This window comes from Channa argus, chromosome 3, assembly GCF_033026475.1.
Source record: "Channa argus isolate prfri chromosome 3, Channa argus male v1.0, whole genome shotgun sequence".
NCBI classification, from domain to species: Eukaryota; Metazoa; Chordata; class Actinopteri; order Anabantiformes; family Channidae; genus Channa; species Channa argus.
The window spans coordinates 18556847-18571346 of NC_090199.1; the positions used below are offsets into that span (position 1 = coordinate 18556847).

General features: G+C 38.1%; 3 protein-coding genes across 5 annotated transcripts; 1 reads left to right on the forward strand and 2 right to left on the reverse strand.

Moving 5' to 3' along the window:
- Nucleotides 1–458: 458 nt before the first annotated feature.
- On the reverse strand, nt 459–2822 carry LOC137123564 (lysozyme g-like). Of its 2 annotated transcripts, XM_067497498.1 has the most exons (5): nt 2333–2710; nt 1441–1527; nt 1101–1321; nt 872–1022; nt 459–802 (listed from the first exon to the last, which is right to left on the reverse strand). In XM_067497498.1, the coding sequence occupies exons 1-5, from the start codon at nt 2340–2342 to the stop codon at nt 666–668; spliced, it is 606 nt and encodes a 201-aa protein (XP_067353599.1). In that variant the 5' UTR covers nt 2343–2710; the 3' UTR covers nt 459–665. The 2 variants fall into 2 exon arrangements, with proteins under 2 accessions (XP_067353599.1, XP_067353598.1); XM_067497497.1 differs by having other exon boundaries at nt 459–1022; nt 2333–2822.
- A 1161-nt stretch (nt 2823–3983) lies between these two features.
- LOC137123561 (N-acetylmuramoyl-L-alanine amidase-like) lies at nt 3984–8548 on the reverse strand. Its single transcript, XM_067497494.1, has 4 exons — nt 8302–8548; nt 6658–7506; nt 5809–6019; nt 3984–5371 (listed from the first exon to the last, which is right to left on the reverse strand). The coding sequence occupies exons 1-4, from the start codon at nt 8372–8374 to the stop codon at nt 5068–5070; spliced, it is 1437 nt and encodes a 478-aa protein (XP_067353595.1). The 5' UTR covers nt 8375–8548; the 3' UTR covers nt 3984–5067.
- Nucleotides 8549–10217: 1669 nt separating this feature from the next.
- trappc5 (trafficking protein particle complex subunit 5) lies at nt 10218–13179 on the forward strand. 2 transcript variants are annotated; one of them, XM_067499108.1, is made up of 3 exons: nt 10218–10338; nt 10584–10870; nt 11829–13179. In XM_067499108.1, exons 2-3 carry the CDS (start codon nt 10601–10603, stop codon nt 12123–12125), a joined length of 567 nt encoding a protein of 188 aa, XP_067355209.1. In that variant the 5' UTR covers nt 10218–10338; nt 10584–10600; the 3' UTR covers nt 12126–13179. The 2 variants fall into 2 exon arrangements, with proteins under 2 accessions (XP_067355209.1, XP_067355210.1); XM_067499109.1 differs by having other exon boundaries at nt 10256–10377.
- The last annotated feature ends 1321 nt before the right edge of the window (nt 13180–14500 follow it).

Here is a 14500-nt window from a genome sequence, read left to right on the forward strand (position 1 = left end):
ACTTAAAAAACTTGTGCCAAATCAACGTGCACAACATGTAATGCTGTAGCGACCCGTGAAGGGACAAGCCATTTAACTTTGTGTAATCTTATGATGAAAATCTGTATATTCTTGTACAATGACATTTTTTAAAGGATTTTTTCTCTTTTGTAAACCTTTGGTCATCCATGTCATTTAGATTTATTTTATTTTATTTTAAACACTTCCTGAAAGGACAATGCTTATTATTTCACTGCAACAATCCAAACAGAAATGCATCATAATCCTGATTAAGACCATATCATTCCACTTCTTATGCTTAAGGTCTATTTTCAGGCTCACTTTCAACATCTGAACGTTTAACATCAAATTGTTTACGCTTGCAAAAATATTTCAATGATCACTGACACCACCTAACATGAAATAACTTGCTAGCTGATCATGAACACTGCTAAAAATGTTATCAATAAGTGCAGTACTTTCTTTGGTTGTCCCACTTGCTTTATTGATAAGGGGTCCAAAGTTTAAACTAAACATTACATTAGAAACATTTGAAAAACAGAGAGCATAAAAGTATACAGTTTACCAAAAATAACAGTTGATATTGTCAGTGCATGTTTGTTTGTTTAGTAGAATGTTAGGAGTTTAGTTTAGTAGAAAGGTTTTGTTGCAGACAGCGTCAGCTGTTAAAAGTCGCCATATTTCTTGTACCACTGAGCTCTTGCAACAACATCATTGGAGTAGTCTCCACCTGTTGTATATTCATCCACTTTATCATAGGAATAGACATTTCCATCACCCATGTTGTAGGCTGCTATCCCACCTGCACAGAGAAATACAAATGAGAACACAGCTTTACAAAGTGTGAATCTACTGATTCTATAAAACAAACCTTTCAGTTTCTGCGCTGGGCACCAGTCAGGGAATTTTCTGCTGATTTTGTCAATAAAATCAACCAAGATTCCTGTGGCTTGGCAGAGGTGTTCCTCACTTTCCCATCCTCCCAGTGGTTTATGTCCACCACCATTTGGATTAACATCAACCTACAGAGATGAGAATGAAATTAGATGAACAATACTTGTATAGTACTAAGATGTGAGTAAAACAGCATTTGTTACAACCTGCATCAGTCCCCAGGCATTGAATGCGCCTCTTTCTGGGTCATAGTCTCCCCAGCCATCATTGTCTTTTATTGTTTTTCCAGCCCTGGACTCTCTGGAGATGATTGCAGCAATGAGAGCAGGGTCTATTCCATATTCAAGTCCCACCTTCTTGATTTTTTCTCTGTACTTTTTCATTCCGCCTGCATCAGTCTTTGCCATGATGTGTGAAGCATCCACACCTTAAAATAAACATCCAGCAGATGGCAGGTTTGTAGTATGTGTACAACAAATACATCAATTTCCCTACATTCCGTAGACGGTTAAGTCATTAATCAATCTTGCATTTCTCAGAGTTTACCTTTGCAGTTCAGTTTGTCCTGCTTAGCTGTTTTAGCTGAAGCTCCAGTGGTTTTAACGTCCCTGATGTCTGCATAACTTGAAGATGCTTTAGAAATTGTTAAACTTCAGATGGTTAATGACCAAATACCACGACTAATTATAATTAATAATAACAATAACAATGTTGCAGTAGCCATTACGCAGTGGCTACTGCAAAAGTAGAATTTCCTTTTTAAATTTAAAACATTTCCATTCATCCAGCTTTGCAGAAAAGTACAATATAAGGAAACTTCTGAGTGTCACATAGTGAATGTTTGTCTCAGCGCATGACAGAAATATCAGCTTAGTTCATGCACATGGAAGTGCCCAGGCCACATGATCTAAGAGCACATACCAAAACAGACAAAAAATAGACCTCATGCTCAATTTTAGTGCCGGGCTTGGACCAGCACTGCACAGCTAGGGATGGGAATGGCCTTTTGGGGGTTTAGTGTCTTGCCCAGAGACACCTTGACATATAGCCGTAACCGGGGCTCTAACAACTGACCCTGTGATCCGTGGAAGACTGTCTTACAAACTGAGCTACAGCCGCCCCCATATGATGCTCTTGTTAGTAAGGGAGATAAAATCCCTGCAAAATGTTGCTAGGGAGCAGGAAGTCAGGAGAAAGGCAGATAAGTAATGGGGCAGTAGAAGTTGAAGTATGAGTAAATAAATAAATAAATAATAAGTTTTTTGTCCAAAATGTATTATTACAATAAAAGTAGTAGTAACAATAAAGATGTAATGTAGGAGTAATGCACAATAAAGTTAACTATCCAAAATATCAAAGAGTTTTCTCTTCTGGGAACTTGAAATTACGGATCCCAGCATGTCCAGATCTAAAACTCTAACGAAAAGTAAAAACTTACAATTTCCCATTTTCTTTTCAGATTATCCAGTTGAAGCTGAGTTTAAGATCCAACGGGAAGCTGCTGCTCACTGATTATTCCCTATGCTGGATAGTTGTATTTATAATCCATGTTTAGTTTTAGTTTCACAATCGTTTCCATGTTTTCCTCTGCTGATGCCTTGCTTCCTTAGCTCTGAATGGTTAACTCCTGAGTCAGGGACGGATCAGTGACCATGTGATTTAAAATTAACAGCCCCTCTGACTACAACAGGCACCAGGAGGCTTTGGGTCTGAAATAAAACAGCAGCCTCCATCTTTTGGCAAAGTAAATGAAACAGTCATAAACAAGAAAACAAAAGTGCAAAACATGCAAATGTAAACTAGAATCTAAGTGAAATTAAAAACACTGAAATTCATCTAACAAGTAAAAATCTAATCAACATAAAACTATTTAATAAACTTGACACGTGACAGACGTTGCTGCTTTACACTCCAGTTACGGAACTTATTGTGGATTTGAAGATCTTGGTGTCTCAACAGGAGTTAATCACTGTCCAAGTTTCCCCGTGTGGTGTGTCCACTATCAACCTACAGACATGAGATTAAAGTACGATGGACACCATTAGAAACATTCGAAAGACAGAGAGCATAAAAGTATACAGTTTACCAAAAATAACAGTTGATATTGTCAGTGCATGTTCTTAAGTTTAGTAGAATGTTAGGAGTTTGGTTTAGTAGAAAAGTTTTGTTGCAGACAGCGTCAGCTGTTAAAAGTCGCCATATTTCTTGTACCACTGAGCTCTGGCAACAACATTATTGGAGTAGTCTCCACCTGTTGTATATTCATCCACTTTATCATAGGAATGGACAATTTCATCTACTACTGATCCTCAACGACTGATAACAACACCTTTACAAATGATCGATTTAACATTGGAATCCACGACTTGTTTATGTAATTTTAGTATACACTGATTTGAATTAATGCAAAGTAATAATTCATTTTGGACAAATTGATCTATTCTGTTTATCATTATTTAATATTTCGTCAATATGACTAGGAAACAAGAATTAAATTGTACTGTTAAAATGTGTTTATTCTAAAAGTTTAAATGGGTGATTTTTGTAGATGCCCTGACCCACAAAGTGAATATACTGATATAAATAAAACACAGAAATCACATCTGGTTTTACTTTAAGTCTTGTCAAAAATCACCAATGAAGTTAATCGGAAGAGATACTTTTAAAAAAGTTTTGTTGCAGACAGCTTCTCCTGTTTAAAGTCGCCATATTCCTTTTACCACTGAGCTCTGGCAACAACCTCCTTGGATTTGTCTCCACCTGTTTAACATTCATGCACATCTAATGAATGTACGTTTGGATCCCCCATGTTGTATCCCACATACTGTGTGTCTGCCTTGGAGTCTAGAAGCTCGCTGTAGGTTCTGTATGTCAAAGACAGTTGGATGCAGTAGACCTGCACACAGGAACTGACACTATTTGAACAAGTCATCTCAAAAGAGTGGGTGCAGAGTGCAGAAGGGTTTATTAGCTGTAGTAAAATCACCATGGGATATTGGGATGTTAGCTGTATTTTGCATTTTCTTTACTGTGTTGTAACTACCTTTAAAGGTTTGACTACAAGTTTTTGTTTGAAATGAAAAATCAGCTTTTGTTGAATGTTTTTAATTTTTGTTAGTCTAAGAGCATTTTGCAAACAAAATCTGCCATTTTGAGCAGTGAGTATCTGTTTTAGCCCGTTTGTGAACTGTTTTGGAAATGTGACAGTGGACACGTGTCTGTAAGTCTGCTGATTCCTCTGTAGTTCTAATCTTCTACACTGTGTTTAATCTGACTGTATTTAGTTTCGTAATGTTTACTCACCAGCAGATACTTGTTCCTGTGTAAAAATTTGTAAAACAGCACTTGCGTTGTAGTGCTGCAGTTACATGTTCAGATAAAAGCATGCATTTGTAGGTATTTAGAAGCAATCAAAAGTAGACCAAAACAATTAACATTCATGTGATGAAAAAATGAACTGTGACTAAAAGAGACAGCTGCATAGTCCAAATAGTCTGACTAAGACAAAATGGTCATAGTCACAGAATATCGATTTCTCTACACGTAACCATGTGTCTAATCGGCTTACTCCAACTGCGCATGTGAGTAACAAGGCTGCAGACAGAAACGTGCAGCTGAGTAAAAAATTAAATCATTAACAGGGCGATGCCACCTCATTTAAAACAAAGCCATCCTAAAGTCTAACATAAAGTCCTTCATAGTAGACTTAAGTCATTTTCCCTTGACAATTTAAAAAGTTGTCATTGTGGAACACTTACATGTCTCTACTACCTTTCCCTTTCTCTCTCCCTGTCACTCTGCTGCAACATGAACAAACACACACACACACACACAAATAAAAAAGCAGCATTTTCCATCACTATACAGTCAGTCTGTGTGCCAGGCTTCCAAAATGAGTCAGAGGTGGAGCAGAAATCAGATTACTCTTATTGCATGTATATACGGATTTCCAGTAACTAGTTTTCTTACGGAGGGGGAACACCATTTTTTTTACAACACTGAATAGTAATTAATTCAATTTGGCTTGTTTGACAAAATAAATGAAAAATAACTGATTGCATAAAAACGTCTTATAAAGTAAAAATGTTTTAAAAATTAAGAAAACTAACAGCCGGGACAGTTATAAAAGCCTGAACAACCATTCATGATCTTTAACAGGCACTGGTGGTCTTGTCAGTCTTTGAAGTGTTCCCAGCTTCTTATTTCTGAAAAGAAGGCATCTCCAGGACAGGAGGTGTAGTTCACCGCTTGTCTGTGACCGTGCATGGTGAAGTTGGCTGCCAGTGCTCCTCCATCTACTGCACATCGGGCTAGACGATGGCGCAACAGGTCCATGGCATGGCGAGACGGCAGGGTGCCAGTGTAGTTGCCTATGATTGACACGCCATACCCAATGTCATTGTGGCCCCTGGTGTGTCTGCCCAGATGGTTCCAACCTCTGCCTTCATAGATGTAGCCATCAGAACCAACCACAAAACTGAGGAATCAACAGTAGCACAGCAAGTGATTACTGAAAGAAACATATTAATTTAAAAGTGATGTATTTTCAACAATGTGTGAAAAGACAAATAACAGCATGATTACAAATATTCCCACTAGCAGTAGTAAAAGGACAAAAATCTGTTCTAAGGAAAAGTTTCTGTCTGTCTTTCAGGGAGTGATTAGTCCAAGTTAGTAAACAGCTTCTAATTGACTGAACATACCTGATACAGGTAATCAGCAGTGAATAGGGCAGGAATAGTTAGCAGGGCTGCAAGGATTGTTCACCCCTCTGTTAAACTGTGCTAATAGCCTCCTATTTCCATCTCCATTGTCAGTGCAGTGGTATCAATATTCTAATTTAACAGCCAGCAATAAAGTATAAAAACCTTTTCTAGGCATTTTCCACTGCCTTATCTTTTAAAAGCTGGTTACCTGTATCCTATGTCGCTCCAGCCACGGTCTTCCTGGTGAAAATGCTGCATGGCTCTCATGTTGCGGGAACAGTCGGGGAAGGTTAGACAGGGTGAGGAGGGCTCGTAGGTGTGGTGAACATACAGAAATTGGACGGGTAGAGATAGTGGGACAGGTGTACCCCTGTAGTCTTTAGCCCCCCACTGACAGCGAGGGATAATTTGAGGGCAGTCTGAGGAGAAGAGGAAAGCAAGCGAGACGTTGGATGCAAGTACTGCTACAGATTTTGCCATATCACACCTTCAATCTTAAATTCAGTGCACTGGATTCTAGAGCAAGATACAGTATGTCAGAATTGATTGTCATGTAATGTCATGGACGATTCTGATTGTGAAAATATTTGTATTTTTTCTAATAGAGCATGTGTAAAGAGCCAATTACCATCAGTTAATGTCACAGTATGTAACAGTTCAGTCAGGTTTCTATTTATTTCAGTCTGTTTATGGTTTGTTTGGTAAGTTGGATTTCCTAGATCACTGCCTATCTCCTGACCTTGCCTTCTGTTTTCCCTGGCTAATTTTGTCCATTTGAAATGAAAGCAAGCCTGTTTGCTTCCAAGTGATAACGTTTCAAATCACTTGTCTGTGTTTCGTTTCTGTCTCTGCCTTCCCTGATTTATTATCAGATTGTTCACAAGTTGAATGTTGTACAGTCTGACTGACACTATTAAACACAAACCGTTTTGATTTGTGAATGATCAATATAACTTTTTCTGGCTTCACTTTATTTCCCAACATGTTATGTTTGGGTTTAGACAACTGGGCAAACACATTTTAAGTAGCAAAAACTTTTGAGCTTTTCAGAACTCACCCCAGTATCTGTGCACAAACACCTGCAAACCACCCTTCACTGCTTCCCCCACTCCAGTGTCCAGACCAATCCATTCTGTACTCTCCAACTTCCAGACCAATGCAAGTGTCTCCATCACCTGTCTGTGAAGATCAAGTGGCTCCAGAATGGATCTGGAGATCTCCCTCCGCTTCGGGCTAATGTGGTTGGTTACAGCATCAAGGCCTTGGCCCTCATGCAGGATAAAATTATAGTATTCTCTTAAAATTTTACTGAGGGCCTGCGGCTGTTCAGATGCAGGTAGCTTGCTGAGTTCTGTGCCCAGTATAGCTCCGTCCATGCCTCCATTAATAACGGCATCAGTGGCCAACGTGGGAGACCGAGACAGCTTGAAAATTTTAGGGTGGTCCACGCTGTCCCAGCACCCGTTAGGCCCCAAACGATAAGATGGTGGAAAATCTTGAAGGCTGAGGAAGGACAGACCCAGTGTCCTGCCTAATGTGAGAGGGAAGATCCCAATAGCTGGCTTTCCTTCTATTTTAGCTCTCAGTCCTGATTCAACTCCTAGCAATAAGGGTGCTAGGGCTACTGTGGTGCCATCTGGCACAAGAACCACCCCTCGTTCCTCCCCATGGTCTGTCACAATGTGGTGGATGGCCTTGTCAAGAAAGCTGAAAGAAGAGAAACTGAGAATGCCCATAGCATCAGTGAGATTATATGACGCACCCAAGAAATGGATGGTCATCAAATCATCGTGGCCAGCGGTGCTCCGCAGGGCCCTGACCAGGGTCAGTGGAGATAGACCAGGGTTGGAGTCTTCAATCTGCTTTACAGCTTGGATGAAACTTTCCATGTTACGCAGATGGACAGCTGGTAACAACCAAATTGAGAAAAACTAATTGAAAGACGAGCAATGTAGCACAATCATAGGTTGGTAAATAATGACAACTGTACTGCGATCCTCACTTAAAGACATCATAAAATTCTTTATTTTTAATGTCTGAGAGAAAACAGAAGGTTTAAAAGTGATGATGGGGGTTTTATGCTGTATCAGACGTCTGTGGCACAATTGATGATACAGATCTCACCTTGGTCATCCACAGATCTATGGGGGGCTCATTCCCTGAACCTAAATACTGTATACTGTAAACAATGGGGGGGGGTCAAAATTATTGTTTTTGATTCAACAAAACAGTATAACCAACCCTTTGTGTCCTTTGGACCATTTTTCTGTTTAAATATAACAAAATTTTCACACTTTGGTTAAGTTACTATCAGGTTTAAGCACTAAACTGACTTACAGCATACAGTATTTAGGTTCAGGGAATGACCTCCCCAATAGATCTGTGAAAAATAGCCTCTGGCTAGGTTAGATAACATTGGCCATTGTGGCCACAATACATAAATAAAAAAATATATAAATGAACAGTGTCAGTAGGAGGCTGGAAACAAACAGTAGTGTTCTGTGGTAAAGTACAGTGTTTTGTGGACACACACATTGACCCATATTTCCTCCCTACATAAACTTTACTGCTCCATAAAAACATGTATCCTGTGTAGGATATATATTAACTTGGAGAAGTGTTTAGCGCTGCTGATACATGGCTAGACTAAAGCCTTTGTACAGATATTTGTACTTGCAGTATTTTGAAGAGTTGAACTTACTCGTTGGCATGCTGTAGACAGTAAAGAAGCAGAATGAAGCTGGAACAAGAAATAACAGTCCAAATGAAATCATCTTGGCTCTGCTGCTTGCTGCCTTAAAAAAATATTTTCTAATTGAACCACAATTGAACAAACCACTTTAAACAGTCAGGTATGAGGGAAGAATCTTCACAATAATCCTCAATGTGGAAGTTTTCTGAAAGTTTAAACTACCTCAGAGGAGTTGTGTAAGTACTCTCTGTACACAGATGACTCCAAATATTGATCTAGTACACAGTACATTTTAAAGTCTGCCAGGCAAAACAAAGTCCCCGCGTTTTCCCATTCATGATGAACAGATTTTGAGAAAATGGGCACAGACACAGGAAGAGCTCAATACCCCTGTTTTTATGTCATTCTTTGGTCTTTTTTTCTGTTCTATGTCACATTTTGTCTGATTTAAATCATACTGTTAGGGTTAGTTGGTCCTTTTGTGTTTCCTTTGTGTAGGATTATGTCCTTGTTGGTCATTTTTGCATTATATTGCATCTTTTTGTGGTTTTTGTGCATCTCCCATCTGACATTTTGCCTTTGTTGGATCGATTTATATCTCTTGAAGTAAAGTGAAGTGAATAAACACCACTGAAGAGGGAGATGATGCAGATTTTTAGGTAATGTTTAATCTCATGTGACGTGTGCACTTGTTTTGTATCCACCAGTGTCAGGAAACTCTCTTAGTCAATATTTATGATACTGTATGAAAACTTTAAATGGAGGAGAATCACAAAAAACAAAACTGCCCTAATTGGAAATGTTGATAAAAGACAATAGTGTTGAAAAAACTATCACCAACTGGCCACATAAGCATGCAGTCATTTTAACTTAACACTAAATCAAACCAATATCCCCTCCTTATTAACTCTATGCATTGCACTTAAACAAGTTTTATGAATGTGCAGTTGTGCAGTTGTTCAATTGCAGATTTCAGTGGCTCAGCTGCAAGAGGCAAAATCATTTAGTGGGATTTAAATTTTACTCCACCAGGCGCAAATAAAAAAAGTTGGAGTTTTGCCACAGGAAGCACATATGCCAAAACTTATGCCAAATCAAAGTGGCGACCCCTGAAGGATCTTTAACTCTAATTTACCCAAGGACGTGAACTTGAAGGAAATTAATAACACCTCCTCGTAAAGAAGGGGTGGGGGCTAGTAGTTACATAGTGAGGTTAATCAAAGGAAATGGAGGAATTGCAGTCAGTGTAAGTGTATTTAATGATGAACTATTTGCAGTGATTATGGCATCATAATCTGTTCAGCACTACGTCAGCACTGAAAACTATTAAGGCAAGTAGAGCCAGTGTAAGCCAGACTTAGTAATCACTATCACACTTGTTGTAAAACGCTTTCACCAATTCAGCAATAGTTAACCAAGGTGACAATGTCGATCAGGTGGGTGCCAGTACACACAGGTATCAGGGGCGGGGGTGGGGATATTAAAATTAATATTAGTTTTTCAAGATCATAGGATAAAAGCATAGTGTGGAAGAAAATAAATCAGCAATGGCAGCAGTATAATGCAACAGAAGAACAACATTTACCCATTATCCAGAATAAAGTAGGTGTACAGTAAAAAACAAATCTTGATAGTACGTTGTTTGTTATCCAGAAACATCAGACAAGCTGGTGTGACCAGTGCTATGAAAGAAAGACAGTGAAACACATACAGGAAATATATAGAAGAAAGGAGTGAGCTGATAATACAGTTACAGAAAACAGGGTCAGTAGAAGTCAGTGTTGCAGGTAAAATGCAGACAATAAAACTAATTTAGTCGCATTTAAATAGACAGACAATACAGGCAGACAATGCAATGAGAATATACTTTAAGAACGATTGGACTGGTGATATGAAAATAGTATTGGACAGAAGGCCAATAGGAGGCAGTAATGGTACTTTAATGATGCCAACTGCCAAAAAACACGAAGAAGAAAAAGTAGAATAGTTGTGACGTTTTCAGGCGGAACAGAAAATAAAACGACAACAAAAGCAGGCGTAACGTCAGTGAGTGGTCTAATGAATTCTGGCAGTGGTCGAGTTTGTGTGTGTTTAATTTGAGTCTTCTTTACATTTGATAGGCTATATATATATCACAGATTTTATTTTATTGTTCTGCAGTTGGCTGCAGTAGCTAGCATTAGCCTCTTACCCTTAGGTTGTACCGCTTGTGTTTCTAATTTCCTCTAATGTAAGTCATCTCTCTCTGTCTCACTGACTGTCTGTATGTATGTGTGTGTGTGTCGCCACAGCTATTAATTAAATTACTATGGAGACTCGCTTCACCAGAGGCAAGTCTGCTATTTTGGAGCGGCCCCTCAGCCGACTTAAAACAGAGGTGAGTGTGAGCGCCTTCGCCTTGCTGTTCTCGGAGATGGTGCAGTACTGCCAGAGCCGGGTGTACTCGGTGTCCGAGCTGCAGGCTCGTTTGGCAGATCTGGGTCAGCGGGTGGGAGGCAGCCTGCTGGAGGTGCTGGTGCTGAGAGAGAAGAACGGCAGGAGAGAGTCAAGAGTCCTTAACATACTGCTGTTTATCAAGGTAAACACTCACTGTTTGTGTGTGTGAAAAAGTACTAAATATCAGTGCAGCTATTGGCTTGCTTATGTTATTAATTACAAGTTATTGCTGCAACACCATCTTATCAGGAGCTGATAATGATTGCAGTAAAATCCCAAGCTAGAGCACTAGAAATGGAATTGACTGATTCAGTCGGGTCTGTACTTTGTGCATCACTTCCTTCTTTCTAACTTACTTTTGGTAAAAATCATCAGTGACATGTTATTGTTCAATTGATAATATAACTCATCATATGCTGTGACCATTTATATCATGAGACACACAACAATTAATTCTGAAATGTGATTATATTCATGTGGTCACCTTCATGTTTTAATTTATTTAATGCAAACAATTTGTCACATTATATATTTTTTAATTAATTGTGTGCTGGGATCTTGTTTTCATACTTTAACAAAAATACAAGTGTGGCAGGTGGTCACTGTAAATAAAAAACAGAGTTTAGTTTGTTTTACTGAAAGAATGAGCATCTGTGATCTCGAAACATTTGAATAAGGAATATGTCATATTGTGCAAAATATATTTTGAAACTTCCTCCCTATGATAACACTTGGTAATTTTGTAATTTTGACAGAAGAGTTGGGTGTTCTCACATTTACAAACAACACAAGGGACAAGCATGGTAGAGAGTTTTCCTAGTTGAATTGAAAACCTATACTGACAAAGGGAGGAAAGTAAATTATAACAAAGTGACCCTAGATGCAAATATATTTATTTATTCTTTATTTGGCTTAGTATTTCGGGATGGTCAGAGTGTGTGTGTGGGGGTGTGTGTGTCTCACTGTTGAAATCTCTAATACATTATTACTGCAAACATTTCGTAAAAAAATTATATAGTTTTAAAGTGGTAAGAGGCAATTTAATACTATTGTAAACCTCCACCCACATCCTTCATTCTTGTACTCCTGGCACTCCATAGGTATCTGTATGGAGAGCTTTGTTTGGCAAGGAGGCAGACAAACTTGAGCAGGCCAATGACGATGACAAGACCTACTACATCATTGAAAAAGAGTCCCTCGTCAACACATACATTTCTGTTCCCAAGGACAACTGCTCCCTGAACTGTGCAGCCTTCATCGGAGGGATCGTGGAAGCCATCCTCACCCACAGTGGCTTCCCTGCCAAGGTCACAGTCCATTGGCATAAGGGCACCACGCTTATGATCAAGTTTGATGAGGCTGTGATTGCCAGAGACAAAGCACTGGAGGGCAGATAGGGGAGAGATCGTAGGTAGAGGTGTAATGATTAATTGACCATAAGATTGTCTTTAAGACTGTGCTGTAGGCTGTGTTGAAAAATAAAGAATTTGCAAAATGCACAAGCAGAATAGAACTGCAAGTAACAATTAGTTGCATTATTGATTAATGTGCAGATGACTTTCAATAAATAGTTGTAATTGTTCACAAAGAAAAAGTTGGAGATCTAATCTCACAATTATTTCTCAGCTCTTAATACAAGAAAAGACTAAATAATCTCATAATTACAGGATAATTGAACGTTACATTTGCAAGAGTTACGCCTCACAACCTGAGAATTGTCAGGTGTTGAAAGATGTCTTCAACATCAAAGAAATTAAGTGTTTGTTTGTTTTTTTTCAATATGACCAATAGTACTTAGAAAGAAACAGTATTGTTGCCTAATTCGGCATATTTAATTTTCAAAAATAAAAACAGATACAGGGCAAAATTTGTTGCAGCCCATAGTGTAACTCATTGTACCATTGCAGCCTTCCAATTCCTACATCACTATTTGTAAATTGTCTCAGTTTCATGAACTTCTGGAATTAAAAATTGCAAGGACCTGATTTAAATTTGTTTTTGTTCCATCGACAGTGCACATCCTACAGAGACTCAGTAAACCATCAGCAGAAAGTACGTCATAACAAAATAATTCATAATGTAAACATCACCAAAATCTGTTGATCTGAAACAGCAAATGGTTCTTTTTTGGTGTTGTTTTGTTTTGACACCAACTGTTTCCAGGCTAAACAGCTGATGGAAATTATTTCAGTTCCTTATTCTACTACATTAGTCTGAACAATTTGTAACTGCATTTGGAATGGCAGGCCCAATGTGATGAAATTAATGTTTGTATTGTGGGATTAACATGACTATAGACTATAACACAGTCTCACTGGGAGGTATTAAAAAGGTGGGCAGCTCTACTTAAGTCTGCAACTAAAGAATTCGTGCTTGATGTGTATTTATGGCAAACAATGTTTATACCTGTATTTTTGCTTACAATAAATGTAAAATACATGAGGGAAAGTTTTTGTGTGACATTTATTTACTTAAACTTATAATGGTAATATGTGTTAAATGATCATGAGTGTTTTTTATATAGTATTATGCAACCGCGAAATTGTGTGTTGAGAAAGGATGGAGAAAATGTGAGTCACTTCTACAATGGGTAGTCAGTGAGTACGATTTAACACATGATGACCCTGTATAAAATGTTGAAAAGTTGAAATCGCATTCAAAGTAGGGCCTATATCATTTACAGTGACTAAAAACAACTGTCAAAGTGGAGATTCACCTCTGCTAAAAATATTAGACAATTAGTTAAATTTAGCGAAGTGAAAGTTTGAAGTAGCAAAAATGCAAGTAAATGTAGCAATACTTTTACATTTTACTTAATTAAAGTAAATGTACTTAACTACCATTCATCAGTAGATCAACCATTGAGCCTTAATGCTCTGTTGTCAATGAAAAGTATTCATTTTTTCCACCAGTAGGGGGTGTGTTTATGCTGGTAACTACATAATATAAATGTAGGAATCAGGTAACTAATGTACAAGTAATGTACTACTGTCCTTTCCCATATTCCCATTCAAGTAAAAGTCTAAGAATTAGTATGTAAACTATTCTTAAAATAGAAATACCTGTACAATATGATCCAGCATACCACTCCAGTAATGGTCACAATCTTTGATTATCTTTGTCAAGATAGTTTTGTCATCAAGGGTTAGAAAACATTTGACTTGCATCTGGATCTTAATTGAATACAAATGCCACACTGGCAGCTGTAGTACTGTAGATTGGTCTTTAATTAAAACAATGGTGTTTGCTCTTCCTGTTCACATGCTAAGGTGTCATTAAGCAAGACAGTGGAAATGTGAGAGTGCAGAGCAGTGCACTTTACTCATCTTAGGGTGTGCAGCAGTGTCCCGTTTTCCGTTGAAAAGCAACATGGTAGTACTGACTTTTACTTATGTGGTTGCACATTTGTAAATTTGACTGAGTAATGGATTGTACCTGTATGTATACCTCGCATGCAGTGTGTTTAGATACTGGCCAAGAACGTAAAGTAGTCTGTAAAAGCCCTGGTAGTGTGAAGGTTTTATCTATTGTTTGCATTGTTCATTTGTGTGCATTTTTGTGATATTTTGACTATTGGTCAAATGCCCGAAATGAATTTACTCAGCCCTAGTACCTCCACTATATTGTAATGAATTCACGTGTTTTTCTTTTACACATTTACTTTTATATAACGAGAAGCTTTGTGACAAAAAGATAAATGCTATACAAAAAAAATACCCTTTATTGTTATTTTTTGTGACTTTTACTTAGCTTTGTGTTCCTCATAGTTTTG